Source organism: Hippocampus guttulatus, chromosome 10 (assembly GCF_054856545.1).
Source record: "Hippocampus guttulatus isolate MCC_2025c chromosome 10, RoL_Hgut_1.0, whole genome shotgun sequence".
Lineage (NCBI taxonomy): Eukaryota > Metazoa > Chordata > Actinopteri > Syngnathiformes > Syngnathidae > Hippocampus > Hippocampus guttulatus.
In genome coordinates, this window is record NC_141270.1 from 14,649,508 (window position 1) to 14,669,679 (window position 20,172).

General features: G+C 41.9%; 2 protein-coding genes across 4 annotated transcripts; one reads left to right on the top strand and one right to left on the bottom strand.

Annotated features, from left to right (window-relative positions):
* Positions 1-647: 647 nt before the first annotated feature.
* mcmbp (minichromosome maintenance complex binding protein) lies at positions 648-7,832 on the bottom strand. 3 transcript variants are annotated; one of them, XM_086122754.1, is made up of 16 exons: positions 7,304-7,832; positions 6,645-6,736; positions 6,428-6,568; positions 5,715-5,738; positions 5,548-5,637; positions 5,321-5,456; positions 4,211-4,356; positions 4,022-4,119; positions 3,767-3,939; positions 3,355-3,478; positions 3,161-3,278; positions 2,633-2,798; positions 2,399-2,532; positions 1,687-1,854; positions 1,425-1,513; positions 648-952 (listed from the first exon to the last, which is right to left on the bottom strand). In XM_086122754.1, exons 1-16 carry the CDS (start codon positions 7,368-7,370, stop codon positions 826-828), a joined length of 1,893 nt encoding a protein of 630 aa, XP_085978880.1. In that variant the 5' UTR covers positions 7,371-7,832; the 3' UTR covers positions 648-825. The 3 variants fall into 3 exon arrangements, with proteins under 3 accessions (XP_085978880.1, XP_085978879.1, XP_085978881.1); XM_086122753.1 differs by having other exon boundaries at positions 5,715-5,756; XM_086122755.1 differs by lacking the exons at positions 6,645-6,736; positions 7,304-7,832 and having other exon boundaries at positions 5,715-5,756; positions 5,970-6,563.
* Positions 7,833-8,068: 236 nt separating this feature from the next.
* On the top strand, positions 8,069-20,148 carry sec23ip (SEC23 interacting protein). Its single transcript, XM_086121989.1, has 18 exons — positions 8,069-8,325; positions 8,791-9,302; positions 9,398-9,611; positions 9,724-9,917; positions 11,629-11,718; positions 12,010-12,130; positions 12,658-12,747; positions 13,687-13,828; positions 13,942-14,150; positions 14,762-14,850; positions 14,954-15,109; positions 16,081-16,176; positions 16,263-16,403; positions 16,486-16,641; positions 17,189-17,291; positions 17,416-17,598; positions 17,682-17,850; positions 18,707-20,148. The coding sequence occupies exons 1-18, from the start codon at positions 8,193-8,195 to the stop codon at positions 18,792-18,794; spliced, it is 2,886 nt and encodes a 961-aa protein (XP_085978115.1). The 5' UTR covers positions 8,069-8,192; the 3' UTR covers positions 18,795-20,148.
* Positions 20,149-20,172: the final 24 nt, after the last annotated feature.

Below are 20,172 nucleotides of genomic sequence, written 5' to 3' on the forward strand. Positions count from 1 at the left end.
ACAATCATTCGTTGTTTACTTTGGTTTTATGTTACCGCTGTATGGTTTTTTTTTTTTTTTTTTTTTTTGCAGAAGTTCTATTTAGATGCTGCATTAGGATTACAACACTGGAGCTAGTTTAAAAGGGATGATAATCCTCAACATTCCTAATCAAGACAATAATGCTACAAGTTTTGTTTTTTTTAATGTAAGAGTTTGTAGTTACGGTAATGTAGTTCCGTTATGCAGGGTGATGTTTTTCTTTAATTTTGACAAGTGCTTCAGCAACCCGCTGTTAATTTCTGTCTGTTGCACCTGTCCCGCCCTCCCTCAAGGACCCCACAACATGTCATCCTCTGAATACTTCTTAAAGCATTTGTTCAACAGTTTCACATCATCTGCTTGTGGTCACACCTGTTTATCAACACTCTTGCAGTGTTGACATTGTATTATATATTAAAGTCTCCTATTTATTCTCATTCTCTTTGGGTGTTACCTGATGGCAAAGTACATTGTAGACTTGGTCCAATGTTTCACAGGAATAAAAAGCGTGAGGGACTGAATGTGTCGCATGAGGTTTGTTAAATATAGTAAGCTTACTGCGCTTTTGGGAATGCCAGGATACATGCATAATTCACAAAGGGAAAAAACCAAAACGACGCTGTAACGATTTTTCAAGAACTTTATTTACATTTGGAAACAATTATAAACATGAAAAACTGTGCACAGGCACACAGGTGTTAGCTGGTGGCATGTAGTGACACAACGTACATGAACATAAATGAAATGAGAGACGTTTTGATGATAAACCTTACGTAACAAAAGGATAACAATAGCTAACAGTAATCACGGCTCATTTCCATTGACACTCTTGTGCTGCTCCATCCGACAACAACGCTGAATCTCCATGTGTTTGGCCCTCAGCCAGATGTCTCTGGACAAAGAGGTGTGTCCCAGGCTCAGAGACAGCAACCTGACAACAGAGACCTGGTTAATCGCATCCCATCGCACCATTCCAGTGCTTTACGGTGTTTCCCAAGGCACATATTTTATATTTGGAAAAATCTCAAGTATGCCATACAAACATTTCACAGAATGTGGTTAATCATGTACCTTCCGCCATCTAGTGGAAGAGCATTTCATTGTTTTGGCTGTCAATATGTGTTGCTGGTATAGAAAGCCGAACAAAGATACGTTATTTGTAGAGATAAATCATTTTCAGGCCAATAAAGTGACATTTTGTCATTGCTGACAGCTCACTTGATTGTTCACAGCATACTAATTGGGAAACACCGCATGCAGCCAAAGCCACTGTGGGGTTAAAATAGTATTTTTTCAGATTTTGAATTCTGAACTTTAAAAAGTACTCCCGATAATACAGTATAGGAGGTCGTTTTTTTTTAAAAGGCCTATATAATCAAAATAAAAACAATTAAAGAGCCCACCTTGCTACAATAAGCATTCGGTGCAGGTCCTCAGCACTTATGCTTTGGGGGTCGTCCTTCCTCATGTCTACAAAATCATCCTCGACTGACTAAAGACGACAGGAAAAGAAACAATTTAAGCAGCTGGAATTGTCTTAACTGACGGCTCAATATATTAAAACACACTGCAGTCTATGTAAAATGTTTTGCCTGCTGGGCTTGCAGCTACAGGGTTCCCGTCAAGTTTTCTGGAAAGGACGAAGAGAGGCGAAGAAGATCTCACCTTCGTCACGTCATCTGAGATACTGTAGTCCAGCTGCCGGGCCACACTCAGATAGAGTCGGAACTTGTTGAACTGTGAGGATGTTTGCGCATGTATGGGGATGCTAGTGAGATATTCATCCATGTTGTCTGGAGCCACTTGAGGTTTCAGGTGTATCTGACAGTCTGACTGTTGAGTTCAAGAAAGAAATATGGTAAATGTTTGACACTGTTTCAATTCCATGTGTTGGAATGCATAAGTTTCTTTGCTGTCTCTCATTATATCACTGCACGCCATCAAGGGGCAAAGCTTGACCAGCCCTCACTGCAATACAAACAACCGGACCTCAGGCCAACTCCCGAGGTTGTTTACAGTGTGCTGCCCTTCTCTGCAGACTGACGCCTCTCTCTGGTTTGTTCCTGTGGCACACAGCTGCCGCCATGGCAACATAACAGCCCAGCACACAGGAATAGCACACAGTGCATTCCTTGCACTGTTCACAACAGAGTGAGACCCATGCTAAAGCCCCCAGCTGGAGGGGGTTTCTGTGTCCAGCCAATAGCAGCTGAGACAGCAGTGTGATGCTGGCTGGAAACAACCGCCAGCGTTAAACATGATCAAGTCTCAGGAGAGGCTAGCGGAAACCCAACACCTGCCAGGCCTGGTAGGGGAGAGGCTTGGTTGTGGCGTGGGCGAAGCGTCAAGTGAGATCAGTGTGGCCGCATGTCCTCACCGGCAGCAGTGAGCGTCCTTCCGATGCGACGAGCACGTTAATATTGCAGGGGAATTCCATCTGGTGGTAGTTAAAGTCATAATCAACCTTCTGCCATGAGATCACATTCCCCAAAGCTGTGACATTGCGCACACCTACAGCACCACACACACAGAGGTAGCCTCGTTAGTGTCAAATCATATTTTCTGAGCTCGCCAGCTCGGATCAAGTCCTCGTGGCATGTGCACGTTTCACCTGTCGTGTCCAGTTGTCCTTGCTCCAGTTGGGTTTCATCAAGGAAAAGGGAAGTGTTTTGGGCCAGCTGCAGGGCTCCGCTCACCAGCCGGTTGGCCAAGTAGTCTTTCTTTGGCACCATACGCATCTGATTCATGTTGTGAAGGCTCATGGCCAGATAGAACGACTACAATGTGTGGATAGAAGAGGGGTTGGGTGGACAGAAGTAATTTTTGAATCCATCTAGTCTTTTCAGAAATAATTTTGTCTTCATGGGGGGGAACGATATTAGAAAGATTTCCAACTTGTGTCCCTTTTAAGCATTTTACAGTACCTGCCACCTGATTATTATTATTATTATTATTATTATGTCCAACATCAAATATGCGGTTCTTCATATAATAATGTCTTCATCTCACAGTAAGCAAATACTAAGACACTAAAGATGATTTTACTTAATATTGGGAGCTAGATGAGCTCAATGGATTCTTTGAGAGACCACATATGGGGCAAGATACCCGAATCAAATAAATCTTGGATTTTACTCACAGAAGGAACAAGTTGCTGGATGACCTTGTAGAGGCGTTCCGTGTATGAGGAGATGGTGGGACATCCACTCAGGTTTAGCGTAAACTTGCCCAGTGGTAGCACATCTCGTCTGGCATACCTACAAAAAAAGCGGCTGAATAAAATCTGCTTCTGTAACTTGCAGCGAAGTAACAACGCATACACATGATACATACACGCTGGAAATAAGATGCAGGATGAGGTACTCGGCAGCCAGGGAATCTCCCAGAAGGACATGAGTTAGATATGCAAGGAAGTCCCCTCTGACTGATACCATCTCATTCAAGGTTGAAGACAAAACTAGAGAGGGGGCACAATCCAAAGTTAACACTGGACATACATTATTGATTAAAACAGACTTTTCAATATCTAGTAGACCAAGAGTTGGATTTCTGAAGAGCATGCTCATCTGCTCAGTACAATATTACATTATCCCTCTTATTTATAGGAGTAATATGTCTTATGTGTGGAAAGAAAGCTGTGCTGCAGTTCATACACTGGCATGTTCAATAGAGATTCAATCTGAGAAAAAAAATGCACAGCATGTTGCAGTTAAGATCACAGGGCACAGACAAGGACTTTGCTCACAGGCGTGATTGTCTTGCAAGGATGCAAAGGGCAGCAGAGGGTTGTTTTGTGCCAGTGGTTTGGCGTAGAGCATGTGGAGACGAGGAACCAGTGACGCAGGTGGGCTGTGCACTCTCTGCTCCTCGGCTGTCTCCATTGAATCCGAAGCGTCGATGAGTGATGAGGACACATCCCTGTATGGATGTACAAAGCATCAACGACAGACGTCCAGGTCACCATTTTCGAAGCATCAAACTACTCTGAAGAGTGTCTTACTTGTCTTCTGCCAGAGCGCCGAGAGCAGGACTAACTGAGAGGATCCCATAGACTTCTATGGTGTCATTCAGTTTGAAGCTCTCCCAGTCCTCGTAGACCTGCCAGAGGCACACCTTCATTTGTGGCCTTACACGCACTTCAGTCCAATAATAAGTCAAGCATTGGGCTCGACACAGATGGATTATATACCTTGATTAAGCAAGATGGGCCTTTCTCATCCGGGAGGGGGAAGTTGAGGTCAAGATGCGAGGCAGACGCCGTGTAGTTCAGAGCAACCTCCGTCTCTTGCCGCCGGGCGTCACCCGTGCAGTGTTGGTCTGGCGGAATCTGAAGACCTGCAGATAAGAGACGGGAGCAATTTCATGTCGGGCAACATGGCTTAATTTTCAAATTATTTGTAATCAAGGGGTGACCAGCAATGAAAAAGCTGCTGGTCTATGACAAAAGGGTCATATCTTCTAGTCCTAAAATATGTATCCTGGGACTTGATACAAATGCTGAAATATCACACCAAAGAAGAAATACAGTACTTCCTACATTCATTACCTCAGTCCGGGGACACACTGTTTTTAGGTAACGAATGGGACACAATTAACTAGTTTAGTTTGTGCAATGGTAAAAGAATACGTTCTCCAGTAACACAATAAGGAACAATCAGTTATCGCCATACTTACTATTTTATTCCATTTGATTACTTTATAATTACTGCCTTCAAGTGTTTTTCATACAAATATTGCAGTCTGCCTTCTGCGTTAGCAGAAGTTGGCGATAGACCATGGTTTGCCCCCAACTTCAATTTCAGGTTGTGTCCAATCCAATGACGCCTGTACAAATGTGATATTTCGTGTTTTGCAGACCAACACTTGCATTGCCGTTTGGAAAATACATAAATAAATCAATAAAAATCACAGGAGTCATTTTGCCATAAGGCAGTAAATCGTCAGAACATACAATTTGTAGGATGACGCAAAAATAACGATTCCACAAAATTTTGGTGTCGCATTAGCCAAGGAATAACCCATTCAGTTTTGTTTAGAATATGGACAAAAGGAATGAATACAGGAAAATATTTTCAATGCAACAGTCAACTTCCAAAGAATGATAATGGCACTGTCTATTTGTCATCACCCGTAACCTATAGTGCCCCACTTACTAACAAGAGTGCATGGACACATTTTCTCCCCACTATTGGTAGAGGCTGAGATGGTTCATGCTCTAGTCTACAGAGTGACATTTCTAGTCATAGGTCATGATATCATTATCAACCCAAAAATGTAGTCTGTAACACTATTGTCATACCTGTATGAGGTTCCCTTTGTTTCTGTGGCTGAGCATCGACGCCATCCATGTCATCATCTTCATAGCTGCGCTTTTGTCTGTTTGGCGCGTACGAGGTGGACGGCAGCACTCTTGCTTGACTCGAGGCAGCATAACAGTGCAAAAGAGTTAAGGGAAACTAGGTAAGAGTGGAATGAGACACACTTGTTGTTTCATCATGGTTCATGAATCAGACACAGTCAGGATATATCTTTCACCCAAGCATTTTCCCCAGGAACAGGTACACAGTAGAAAGTTTGTCTTTCGGAAGTCACAATGCTTTTGGAGTTAAAATCCACCTGAGAATGTATACAAGAGTCAGTCAGTGAGTTGGGACATTTATGGATCTGGCATGAACTAACCATGGTGGACTTACCCCAAATTCTGTCACATCTTTGTACTTTCCACACCGTAACACCTGGTATCAGTGAGAAAGCAAAATAAACAGTAATTAATATATTTAGAGTAGGCATGGGCCGATATTAGATTCTGACTGTATGATAAGGGTGAGCAAAAGTATTACGGTATCACGGGATTAAAATTACAGCCCCAAATTGTGCTTTTTTTGAGGATTAAATAAAATAGCATTTCCCATCCCACTGAAGATAATATAGAATATTTGGTACATTACCAGTGCCATGTGGCATGCCATGAAGAAAGGAAGAAAGACAGAAAAAGAATGAAAGAATGATGAACATTCTTCCTTTAGTTTAATTCTTAGTAAATCACAGTGTCTCATCAATTGAGAGCTATCTTTAGAACAGACCGGTGGGCTACTCATGTTGTCATTGAGCTAACTAGTCCCCGCTGGCGCCATGTTTTAGTTTTTTTTTAAATTCTGGCCAATGCACATTAATCGACATAGCCTCCATAAGTACGTTAGAGTTCTCTCTGTCATTGCCCTCTGTCTTTCCGCTCCCTCCCTCCCTCTCATTCCTGGTTTATTTTAGTGGTGCTTGAAACCTTGACTTTTTAAAACCACTGCAAAGTGTCAAACTGGTAATCGTCCCATGTCAGATTGAGCGTACAGTCAAATATACTGTGAATATGTGAAAAAGGCTGACTCAGAAAGGAATGGGCGGAGCTCACTTTAGCTTGTGATGATGCATCGATAGTTTCATACACTCCCATGTAAAACTCTGGATCGAACATGTCCTGAATTAAACAGCGGAACTTGACCAGGCTGTCGGGCTTTAGGTAGTGCAGTGGGATGTCATTCATTGATGGAACCTTAAACAATAGGAATACATTAATATTTTCAGGACAAAGTATGCTGTGACAAGTGCAGGATTATTCTCAATGTTACCCATGTGTGAGCATCCTTTTCATTTAAATGGCCTTTGAAGAATTCGACCACTTTTGCCTCCCAACCAGAATTCGGGTTGTTCTGAGATCCAGCTGAAATACCAACAAGAGCACATTTATATATTAATTTTGATCAGATACATGGGTCGAGGTCTTTGGATGACAAGTGCATTTCAAACAATTCATAATAACTGACGCATCAGCATGTAAGTAAACTTGAATACATCCCATGTATGGAGTCAAATATTTTTCTGTGCAAAAAATATTTTTGCACAGAAAAATACTAGTGACACATTTATAATGAATCAACGTGCGTCAAGTGGATTCTTACCGGCTACTGCATTGTTAAAACGGCCGGTTTTGGGGTCTCCATGACCCGGAACCCTCATAATCATGTGTTCCGTATTGTCAATTCGCGCGTGTGTGTGGACAATGGTCCAAACTTGAGAACCGTCACATTGCTTCTACAAAACTCAAGCAGCGTTACGGCAACCGACGTGAAGCGGTGTTACTTATTTAAGTGACGGAAAACAGACTGTGTGCTGCCTCCGATGAAGAGAAAGAAAGTCACATGAGTAGACAATGGCTCCCAAGCTAACCAGCTTACACTCACGCGCTGAGCTTTAATGTTGAATAGGGAAGTTAGTGTGAGGGTCTTACCAAACATCTCCTCGATAACATCCAGTGGGTTGTTAATCCAGTCATGTGTGGAAGGCATCGTTGCCATAGACGAAATTTTGATGTATGTGAATTCAACCAAGTAAAATAAATTACTTGAATTGAGTTGTGACAGGATGGCAGAAGAAGCTAGGGCGGGAAACAAACGTCACTGGGTGAAGGCAGGAGTGCGTTTGTTTGAGAAATTGAGACCTCCCGGAGCAAAAATAGTGTGGAGGTCACTTCTGGATTTGGTTTTTGTTTTGTCAGTTTTATGTTGTTTCTGGAGCGACGCAAATTTAACCACTATGAGGAAATGACACACTAAAAATTTCAGATTATAAAAAAGAAACTACAACTACCACTGAGTAAAGAATACTTCCCGCCAAAAGATGGCAGTAAAAACGGGACGTTATCTTCTCTCCAAGCCAACCAACCATCGCGCAATTTTAGTAAATCTCTATATGATACTGAAGTTGATACATCGGCGATGAATGAGCGTAATGTTATAGAAATCAGTCACATCCTTGCCGCGGGCGATATCCGATTGAGGATGCCGCATTCGTGTTAATTCGGAATTCAGCAAACTATATCGTGATGGCAGTTGGAAATTTTGTATTTACAGTTGTGACATGGCGTGACAACCTAAACGAACGTCTGTTATCACGCGTTTCTGAACGAGTTTACCGCCATCGACCCACAATATTAGACTAATGCATTCTTATTTTTACATTCTACAGAAAATGGGACTATAGGGTATCAATATCAACATTTGTATTATTCTTATTCTTATTTGGTAAACGTTGATTCTCTTTCTTCCCAGGAGATTTGAACGCATCATGCCCAAACTGCCTGCCTACTCCGGTAGTGGCTACGTGTAATTTAGAGAAAAATGGCAGATAGAAAAAACAATAATGTTCCTAACCCTGGTGCAAATTTGTTATTTAGTGGGGCTCCTGAGTTTAACTTCAATTTGCCCTTCATGCCAGTGAGTCAGGCCTCTGGTCCGGCCGTGCTGTCGGGAGGTAAGAAGAAATACCGATTGCCGAAACATTAGCATGCAAGCTAACTAGTTAGCAGACTTCCTGTTGGGACGTCAACTGTTTTTTTTACTCCACACGTCTGAGAAACTGGAAGGAAAAGAATATTGTCAAATTTTATTTGTCTGACAGGTTAGCCCCAATTTGCAACCATGTGATGTGGCCAGAATTTATTCTAATCTCATTGACATGTACAGTTCTGTTAACGTTAATCATTGTGACTTCTCATGTTGACTGTATGTTAAGATGAGATTCTGTGACGAGTACCAAATTGCACAAATTTCTTTAAGTTCTTAAATTGTTTTGTTTGTTAACAGAACATAATTGGTCTGTAAATTGGTCTGTGAATTAGTAATACTGCCTTACATTTTATTTTAAACTGTCATGTTTTATGCAAAGCGTAACTGTTCACCAGTTCATGCTTTAAATGTGCACTATGATATCCATCAGATGATTCTACTGAAGTTGGCGAGGAAGACAGCTTTCTGGGTCAGACTTCTGGAAATGTACAAGCTCCTTCTACCTTTAGCTACTTTTCTAACCCAGTAACCAGCAGTGACCCGTTTGCTTCGATTGGCCAACCATCATGCCCACCCCCATCATCATCATCAGCAGAAGCAGCCTTGTGTGCTGTCACACAGTCTGTTCCAAGCAGTGTTAACATGGCTCCTCTGATGCCTCCCAGCTCACAGTTGAACACTACTTCTCCTGTTTTCAGCAGTACAGTGTATCACAGCCCAATGGGGCGCCACACTCCTCCCCCTAATACAATGACCACGCCACCTCCACAGATGCAACCACAGAGTCATAATCCCTATAGACACACCGCTACCAGCAGCAAAGCCAGTCCTTATATTCCAGCTCCAGAGGTTCTGCCGCAAAGCCACACATCACAGCACAATCCCTACTCTGTCACCTCAGGGTCTCAACCATTCCCACTGTCCGGACCCACATTCACAAAGGTAAACTTCATCAGTGACTGTGCTGGAATAAATTTGTGAGCCTAAATGCCCTATTATGCATATAAAAAAAACATTTCCTACTCTGCTCCACTCAGCCTCCTCCCGCTCACGTGCAGGCACCACCACCACTTCCTCCAGCCAACCCTGCTGGTGCAGTCGTGCCTGCTGGCCCCATGATGCAGTACAACTACAATGTTTATGAGCCTATTCAGCCACACTGGTTCTACTGCAAGCTAGTGGAATCCAAAAATGTGTGGCTTCCTTTCAGCATCATTGACTCCCTCCAGCTTGAGGAGACTTTTAACTCTGGTACTTCCTGCACGATCATTTTTACTTAACATCCCTTATTGTCACTCATTGTAATCTAGTGAATCAAGTAGGAATTCAGAGATTTAAAATGTGCGCCGTTTTATTTCTCTAGTTCAGCCAGACCCAGAAAATGTGATCGTGCGTACAGACGGTGGCCGGTTTGATGTGCATCTCTATGACCGCATGCGATCAGCGGTCTACTGGGAAGAGGAGGATTCTGAGGTTCGCCGCTGCACCTGGTTTTACAAAGGAGATACGGATAGTCGCTTCATCCCTTACTCTGAGGAATTCAGCGACAAACTAGAGGTTTGTTATCCAACTTCATTTGACTGGAGTTAACTAAAAATCATTACTGTGTAAGTCACATTTGGAGTGGTCAACCTTAAAATAAATGAGTACCCACTAGTTTCCTTTCAGAATCAATATTCACATACAAAAAAAAATCTTCACTGAAATGTGTCTGATTGATTGCAACACACGTTCAGAGTAAACACCAATAAAGTAGAGAAAAGCTACATTTGAGATGAAACAAATATACGATTCACTGGAATTCATTAAGGTGGCCCGGTAGTCCAGTGGTTAGCACGTCGACTTCACAGTGCAGAGGTACCGGGTTCAATTCCAGCTCCGGCCTCCCTGTGTGGAGTTTGCATGTTCTCCCCGGACCTGCGTAGGTTTTCTCCGGGTACTCCGGTTTCCTCCCACATTCCAAAAACATGCATGGCAGGCTGATTGGTCACTCTAAATTGTCCCTAGGTGTGAGTGTGGGCGTGCATGGTTGTTCGTCTGTGTGTGCCCTGCGATTGGCTGGCGACCAATTCGGGGTGTCCCCCGCCTACTGCCCGGAGACAGCTGGCATAGGCTCCAGCATCCCCCGCGATCCTAGTGAGGATAAAGCGGTTCGGAAAATGAATGAATGAATGAATGGAATTCATTAAGATCAAAATTCTGAAAATTGTTGTGTTTTTTACATATGGATATAACCTGAGGGTACAGACCCTGTCGCCAGACTTCATTCTTTCAGCGAACCCAATTACTAATACCCTACAACAACTGCGTGCATGCATGTGCGCGTGTCTCGAGTGCAAGAGTGCATTGTTCTACGCATTCTTTGATAGAAACATTCGCTTAATAATTATTTCTGGCTTTGGAAAATACCTCTCACAATTTATAACGTTTTTCAATACTGTAAAAATGTTGTGATATGTTTGTTTCATGGGGTGGATCATAACATTGTTATACTCGCTTGCTTCGTTGCAGTTTTTGCTAAATCGGAACAATCTGCACAACACCTCACTCAGGTTTCTCTTTTCTCCAAAACACCTCCAAAAACCGAAGGATTATTTTTTTCTTTTTTTGTCTTTACGTCTGTCGAATGTGTTCTGCAATCCTTTAACTTTCGCCTTGTATATAAATGACCTGTGAACATCTCAGTCATGACTCCTTCCCTTAAATGTTTGTCATTGGCTGTCTCCAGTTGTTGTGCCATGCCCAACATGAAATGAGGTCTGCGATTGGCTGGCTTTAGCATTGCATTCAAGTACAAGCATAAAAACGAAGTGTGCATGCAGGGGAAACCTGTATTATTGACTTTGAGATATTAATATCTTGAATTTTCATATTTCTATGACAGGGATAAATTGTTCCGTCCGACAGCAAATAGGACCAGCGACATCAGCTGCAGTTTAAGGGGTCATCGGAGGGACGTGCATTGCCAATACATACACACACTTCAAACTACTTCTTGACCGTCACAGGTTGATGTAGATTATATTCCCAACAATCAAACACCATTGCTTCTTCATATTTCTAATATCTGAGTGGTAAAGAACGCCACAGCACTATGTCTTTACCCAAAATAGATACAATGATTTAAAAAAAAAAAAAAGTTTGTTAGTTTTTGGAGATCTGTGCCTCAAGTTTGGGGTGGGGTGCATGGTCCCCCCAGGTGCTGAGTGTGCTCATTTATGTTCATCACTGAATGATGTAAATTTCATTCAGATTTTTATTTCCTCAGGCAGAATATAAGAAAGCTGTATCTACCAACCAATGGCACCGTAGACTGGAGTTCCCTTCTGGAGAAACCATTGTCATGCATAATCCAAAGGTAAACCTACTAAAAGTCTCATCGGCACTTAAACGTTTTTTTCAAAATTAGAAAAGTGCTTTAAACACAGGATTTATTATTATTATTATTTTTTTGCTTTATAGCACAGTCACACCTTAGTGTGTTATAGTGCACGAACTTTCTTTTGTATATATTTGTATACATATTTACAATAAAGATAGAAGCTGAAACGTGCCGGACCTTGGAAAAGTTGTGTGAACTATGAGAATAGGTTGAAGTGATAGCCGTGATTTGACGAGTGCCAAAACTTTGTTGTCTACGTTTCTGTAGGTGATAGTGCAGTTCCAGCCCACCTCTATGCCTGATGAGTGGGGAACCAATCAGGATGCACAGACCAGGCCCAGAGTGGTGAAGAGAGGGGTTGATGATGACCATGATCAAGTCCCCGACGGTAGACAAAATCCTCTACACAGCTGACTTAGCCTTTGTCCACACGTAAACAGATATGGCTCACGGTCGAGAGATTCTGGGCTCAAATCTCAGCTCAAGCCTTCCTGTGTAGAGTTCACATGCTCTCTCATGCCTGCATGTTTTTTTTTTTTTTCTGAGTAGCTACGCGTCTTCCCACGTTTCAAAAACATGCCTGTTAGGTGAATGAAAAAGCTCATGGGGTAGAACCAAAATCCAAGACGCATAAAAAATGTGCATTCATGAAGATATCAGTGTACGTGTGGCGATGAATATAAAACTAAATTGTAAAGTTCAGCTTTTTTTACATGGAAGGGAATTGTAGTTCCTTAATCTTAGCACAGGAAGAAAGACTATTATTTAAAACTGCTTTTTAACGCATGCTAGGTAAAGGACCAGCTCTCTCAATATAAACAGACAATAGTACTGTGAAATACCTTTTAATGCACCATGACCAAATGATTGATAAATGCCGTGACAGAGCAAATCCATTCTCTCTACCTTTTCCAGGTGAGCTCCCCAAAGTGGACCATCTTGTGTTCATGGTTCATGGAATTGGTCCCGTATGTGACCTGAGGTTTCGAAGCATTGTTGAGTGTGGTAAGTTGATGCCAGTATTTGTGCAGCCTCTTGGTGGTTTACATCACATCCCCCCAAAATTGCTGTTGCAATAAAAACCGTAGTGCATCTACAGATATTATTTAAGGGCTTATTTGTGCAAACAGTGCTCGAACAGGGAGTACGGCACACTGTAACAGTTTAGTTAGAAGACATTGAGTTTCCTTTCAGAATATTTTTGGTCCATGCCGATACGACATTCTACAATACCTTCACAAATGCAGGCAATTTATCAACGTGTGCACCAAAACGTGTCATGCAACAAATTCATTCATGTTGTAAAAATGAGTGCATGCAAATGTTAATTTAGTACGTACTGACAGTGACACATCATATATTTTAAGAGTTGATTAAATTCCATTCAATTGTTCCATTGATGAAACAAATAATTGTATCTAAATGTAATTTGCATTAAAATGTCCTGCATTATTTTTTTCTGATTACTGTTTGGTAACGGATGATTGTTGTTTATTTGGTATTGTTTAATGATTTAACAAAATCAGATAAATAACAATATCACACAAGAGGGAGCAAGGTTGTACTCACTGTTTTTCACACAATTACTTCTTGGGTACTGATTAACGTGAAGGGCTACGAGTTTCATGTACACTTTCGAGACTACTTCAGATTTAGCACAAAGGATAACCAGTGTGCTTACATGTAGGACTCCAGAAACCAGATCATATTGACTGTTCATAGGCTGAAATGAGAGTATTTTGACTATTTTCAGTAAATTATTTGCGCTAAACGCTCAATCGATTGTTGATTAATCGATTAATTTTGACACCTCTAGCCAAATAATTTTTTTTTCACACGCCTCAAAATTGGGAAAATTGTTCTTGTATTCACCGACAAATTATAAAAGGCTGACTTTTCTTGTTCTTGATACTGTATGATAAATACAAATCACTGTGCTCTCAGTGGACGACTACCGCAGCGTGTCTCTGAAACTGCTGCACAGTCACTTTAAGAAACCCTTGGACGATCACGCCATCAGTCGGGTGGAGTTCTTGCCTGTCCATTGGCACACGGCCCTCCATGGCGATGCCACAGGGGTGGACAGGTGAGGAGACCTTACATCCTTGAGATGCTGTGCTATACAATACATCTAAGCTTGGAAAAGTTAAAGTGCAGGTTTGTAATTTTACTCTACAACCTTTTCATTTCTCTTTGCAGGAGAATAAAGAAAATCACTTTGCCCAGCACGGGACGATTACGTCACTTTACAAATGAGACCTTGTTAGATGTTCTATTCTACAACAGTCCTACATACTGCCAAACCATCATGGACACAGTTTCCTCAGAGATCAACCGACTTCATGCCCTGTTCATGAAGAGAAACCCTGATTACAAAGGAGCAATATCCGTTGCTGGGCACAGCTTGGGTAATGCACTACTTTTGGAAAAAAACAAAAAACGAAAACTAATGTGCTCAACCTTTTTGGAGAATATGTAGAATGCAATTCTGAGGCATTTCTGTGTGGGGGTGGCATGTTTCCCCATGTGCATGTGTGCATTCCAAAAACATGCCTGTTCCATTTAAGACTCTAAAATTATCGAACATTTGAATGTGAGTTCATCGGTGTGAACAGTATGTCCTCTGCGATTGTCTGGCTTGCCCAAAGTCAGCAGGGATTGGCGCCACATTACCCGCAACCCTAATGAGGACATGTGTTATAGAAAATGGATGGATGGACACGATCCAGCCTCAACTTTATGTCCCCTTGCACAATATTCTGATATCCATTACAAGGGCTGTATCAGTTATCTGGCCTAAAACGACAATAATGATGACAAGTTCGAAGAGGTATTCATTTCTCAAAAAGTTCAGTATTACAGCTCATTATATTTTCAAGTGGTCATAATGTTGTGGCTGGTCTGTGTTCGTAGAGTTAACAGAATGATCCTTTGAGCAGAGGTTTTAGACACCGGCTAATTTCTTTCTTTTCTTGTTTCCTCGTGCTTTGTGTCATTATGATTGATACTGTCCTTGCAGGGTCCCTTATACTCTTTGACCTGCTGTCAAATCAAAAGACTGACATGACCCCTCCTGTGGTGCCAGCCATCAATGGAGGAGTGCAACAGGTGAGTGCCATTTTAATTCTGTATCCATCGAGGTTGGCAAGCCATAAATAATCATAGCCAAATATGCTTCAAAGCACTTCAAAAGTTTGCCTCTAAAATCCAGGTGGCAGCTCCGGTTGCACCGGCCGTCATCCCTCCAGCTGCTGAGGAGGTGCCCAAAGAGGAGGAACCAGAGGACCTTTCCGCTGTGCTGGAACATCTTGGACTGTCCGAGTACAAGAGCACCTTTGACGAGGAAAAGATTGACATTGAATCTTTTGTAAGTGAAAATTAAATGCCTAATGAGAAGGTCCTGAGCAAACCGCGGTTTATTGACATGATCCCGCTTCAAATAGAATAGGCCTTTTTTATTTTTGTGTTTACAGCAGTGCCCCAAAAGGTATTTCTGTGGCATCTTAGGCAAAAGGTCGATCGGGCTAATTGTAGCCTTCCCATTAGAATGTGCAGCAGCTGCTCTAATTCAGCTTTTATCTCTGTGGGTATTGGAATGCAAAAGCAAATCACATTGGATCCATGTACTACAATAGTATTTCATTCTAATTGATGTTGTTGTTGCTTTCATGATGCAGCATTGCGAGACGATTGATTAGCACATCTACCTCAGTGCTGCGGTTTGGGTTTTGAAGCTCAGCTGCGGACCAGTGTAGAGTTTGCATGTTCTCCCTGTGTTTGCAAAGACTTTTTCTGCGTACTCCTGCTTCCTCTCCCATTTCAAAAACATGCATATTGAAGACTAAATTGTCCTTAGCTCTCAGTGTGAAAAGTTGTTTGTTTAGATCAGGGGTCAGCAGCCTTTTGAAACCGAGAGCTACTTCTTGGGTACTGATTATTGTGAAGTGCTATAAATTTGATACGCACTTCTGAAATAACTATTTTGTTCAAATTACATTTATGTTGTTATATATATTCATTTATGTGATGATGTTTTTGATTTCTCATCTAATGTCATATGCAGCACTTTGTTTCTATTAAAAGTCTCAGCCAGTGTTGGCATTTTTAGAACAGGCCTGCGGGCGGGCTACACCCTTGTGGGCTACCTGGTGGCAGCGGGCACCAACTTCATGATCCCTGGTCAAGCGCTATGCTGACTCTTGCCAAAGTCTGCTGGGATTGGCTCCAGCTCACCTAATGAGGACAAGCATCATAGCAAAGGGCGGGATTTTTTTGTCACGAATAATAAGTGTGAATTTGACTTTGATGATTTGTGTCTTTGCTGTTTATTTCTTTTAGCTCATGTGTACAATTGAGGACTTGAAAGAGATGGGAATTCCCCTTGGGCCCAGGAAGAAAATCGCCAAATTTGTCAAAGAAAGAGTCACGAAACAGGCAAGTTTGTCAAATTGGTTTTCCGAAAAATGGGCCCCTTGAAACAATTGTATGACCAGCTCTTGTGTACTTTGGCGGCTGCTCAGGAGAAGAAAGCTGAGGTGCAGGTGGTCAGTCAAGTGGCAGAGCCCGCACAAGCTGCTGAGACTGGTCCTGACAAGAATCTGCCGGCAGGCGTCTCCTCCATCCACGTCGACTATAACTACTTTGAAGTTGGTACTGGACAGGTACGTGCGGTCATGTCGTTAAAGCACTTTTTGATTGGTTGTTGAAAATGTGAGTGTACCTACATCATGCTTTGCTTCTTAGGTGTCGGTGGTCTACCACAACCTAGACTTCAGTCCAGTGAATTTCTTTGCCTTGGGTTCTCCAATTGGCATGTTCTTGACTGTCAGAGGCTTGGAGAAGATTGAAGATGACTATCAGCTGCCAACTTGTAAAGGATTCTTCAACATTTACCATCCGGTAGGCATTCCTCCTCATTGTGTAGCAGGCCCTGAAGGATTCAGAAGACGGGCTTGGGGATTAATCAATTTAATTCATTAATCGATTGTTTTTTTTCCAAATGTGATGTCTGCCCTTAGTGACTTTTGTAGCCTGTTGATGCACACAGTTGACACTGAAGACAGCCAACAGTGATGAGCTAGCTTACACAGAGGCAACGTTTCATCTGTCATTTGCATTTGGTTCGCTTTTGCCACGTCAGACGATGAGCAAAATCCCCTCGCTGCACGGCATGTTTAAAGGTTGTTGAAATCAAAGCGAGGCGCTCGCCCAACGCATTTCAGCATTTGCTCAGTTTCAGAAACGACTTTGTTCAGGTCACGTCTTTTTTCATGGCTAAAATGATCGTACAGTTATTGGTCATCGTGCCTCCGGTCACTTTTGAGCACACACAACAGCCTGCAAAGGAATGTTGATGTGGACAGAATTTTGTCGAAAGCAGGCATGTACATGCAGACATGGCATCGGTCCTCCTGTCTGACTCATTATTGTCTCTCACCTCTTTCAGTTGGACCCAGTGGCTTACAGGATTGAGCCCATGATAATACCAGACTTGGAATTGAAGCCTGTTTTGATACCGCATCACAAAGGAAGGAAAAGGCTGCATCTCGGTAAGGAAAAAGACTTGCTTGCGTGGCCGTTTCAATCAAGTCAAATGTGTTGGAAATATTTAAGACCGAAATTCTGTTGTTGTGGGCCCACTAACCCTTTAGGAATGTATGTTTGGTGTTTTAGAGCTGAAGGAGAGTCTCTCCAGAATGGGCTCGGACCTAAAGCATGGTTTTATCAGTTCGTTGAGGAGCGCGTGGCAGACACTCAATGATTTTGCTCGCGCCCACACCTCCTCTGCGCAACTTCAGGCAGAATTGGCTATGGTGGCCGATCAGATTGAAGAACAGGAGAAAAGAGCACAAGATCGTGAGCTTCTCTCTCTCTCTCTCTCTCACATGTGCCGACTGGATACGTTTGATTCATTTTGTAATGTTAATGCTCTGTTTTAGTTTCAGAACAAAAAAACCCAGAGATCCCTGAACCACAGAAAGAAGAAGAGCCTGAGGTCAGGATCGGGATGCTGAATGGAGGGAATCGGATCGACTTTGTCCTTCAGGAGAAGCCCATTGAGAGTTTCAATGAGTATTTGTTCGCCCTACAGAGTCATCTGTGCTACTGGTACACACATTTTTATTTTTATTTTTTAGGGTTTGGCAGTGCGTCTGTTGCATATACCACATGCAAAGATGGTAGTGCCATGATCACGGGTGAAAATACAATCCATGCTGCCTTCTTCTTAATGGGCACCTGGGTTTGCTTCACACAAGGCCTGCACAATATATTGAAAACTATGTTCATCGCAATAATGGCCCGTGTAATATGCATATTGTAAAAACATACAATCAGTTTCATATGGAATTGTGTGCTCTGACCTGACTTTGACCAATCAGACGCACCGTGAAATGTACATCACCATCCAATGGGGGAACATGATGTAGGGGCATTACTAACACTAAATAACTTTAAAAACACACTCATACAATATATACTGTGACAGACACATAGCTGTCCATTCATCCATCCTTCCATCCATTTTCAGCACCGCTTTTCCCTGGCGCCAATCCCAGATGATTTTGGATGAAAGGCGAACTACACCCTGAACTAATCTCCAGTCGCATGGCACATAGAGACAAAAGAAACATTTGCACACCATTACTGTCAGTTAATACAATTAAATAATACGCCTGCTTATTTTGCTGGATGAAAATGTATTTCTTTGACTGGACAACAAAAAAGTCAGTTCTTTTGGTCTCATGGTGCCCATGGCACTTTCATTCGCACATCCCAGAGTAGAGGGAGGTTGGGTGAGCAGTGACTAATTTGTATGAGACCGCTACTGCATGCCCTTGGACAAGATTATTTCAAGAGGGTGTTTGAAATTTTGAAAAAAAATGTGGTGTTGCTTAATATTTCGAACATTTGCGCACACTTTCTGCTTACAAGGAATAATGAATATTGAATTTGTGTTTTATAGGGAGTCTGAAGACACAGCTCTGCTTATCCTCAAGGAGATCTACAAAAGCATGGGGGTGCAGCCAGAACATGGTACATTAGCACAATAAACCCCATCACGAAAGACTTTTTCATTTGGATTATTTCGTGCCTGGATTGTTTGCCATTTCTTTTACTGTCTATCTACATGATTTTCTGTAGGCAAATGTGTAATACAACCATATTGTGGTGCAGACCCAATTCTAATGAAGTTGAGATGTTGTTCTTAAACATAAACAAAAACAGAATACAACAATTTGCAAATCATGTTTGGCCTATATTTAATTGAAAACACTACAAAGACAAGATATTTAATGTTCAAACTGATATTGTTTTTACCAAATGATGAGTAACTTAGCTGCAACAAGTTCCAAAAAAGCTGGGATAGAGTCATGGTTACCACTGTATTACATCACCTTTACTTTTAGTAACATTCATGAAATGTTTGGAAACTGAGGACACTAATTGTTGAAGCATTCGGGGTGGAACTCTCTCATTCTTTTGCTTGATGCATAGCTTCAGCTGTTCAACAGTCCGGGGTCTCCGTTATCGTATTTTACGCTTCATGATGCCCCACACGTTTTCAGGTCTGGACTGCAGTCAGGCAAGTCAAGTATCCGCGCACTTTTACTATGAAGCCAGACTGTTGTAACTCCTTAACACATTGTAACTCCTTAGCACCGCATGAGGGATCGAAGGTCACGGGCATTCAATGTTGGTTTTCGGCCTTGCCGCCGACATGCAATGATTTCTCCAGATTCTCTGAATCTTTTGATGATATTATGGACCATAGATGACGAAATCCCTAAATTCCTTGCGATTGAATATTTTCTCACGCAATTGTTTACAAAGAGGTGAACCTCGCCCCATCTTTGCTTGTGAATGACAATGCCAATTCACAGAAGCTCCTTTTAGACCCAATCATGTCACCCACTTGTTCCAAATAGGTGTTAAATGAGCATCCCTGCACGTTCTGTTTCTTTTGCCACGTGTCCCAGCTTTTTTTTGAATGTGTTGGAGCCATAAAATTCCAAGTTAATGATTATTTGCTAAAAACAAGTAACGTTTCTCAGTTTGAACATTAAATATCTTGTCTTTGTCATGTATTTCATTAAATACAGGTTGAACATGATTTGCGAATGATTGAATGCTGTTTTTCCTTTGTTTAACACAAGGTCCCAACGCCATTGGAATTGGGTTTGTTTTTGTCTTAAATTAAGAAAAGCGAATGCCATTGTAGATTTAAAGAGGTGACATGTTTATTATAACATTTTGTAGTATAAATTATACAGCTGGACAAGGAAAGGAATGTGCGTCATATGATAAAATGGCAACAGATAGCAACAAATTAGCAGCAGTTTTTGAATAAAGCCTTTTCTGAGTCCAATGGGAAAATTGCCCAATAAATCATTTCCTTGCACATTTTCTTTGTGTTCAGTTGTTTGGCTG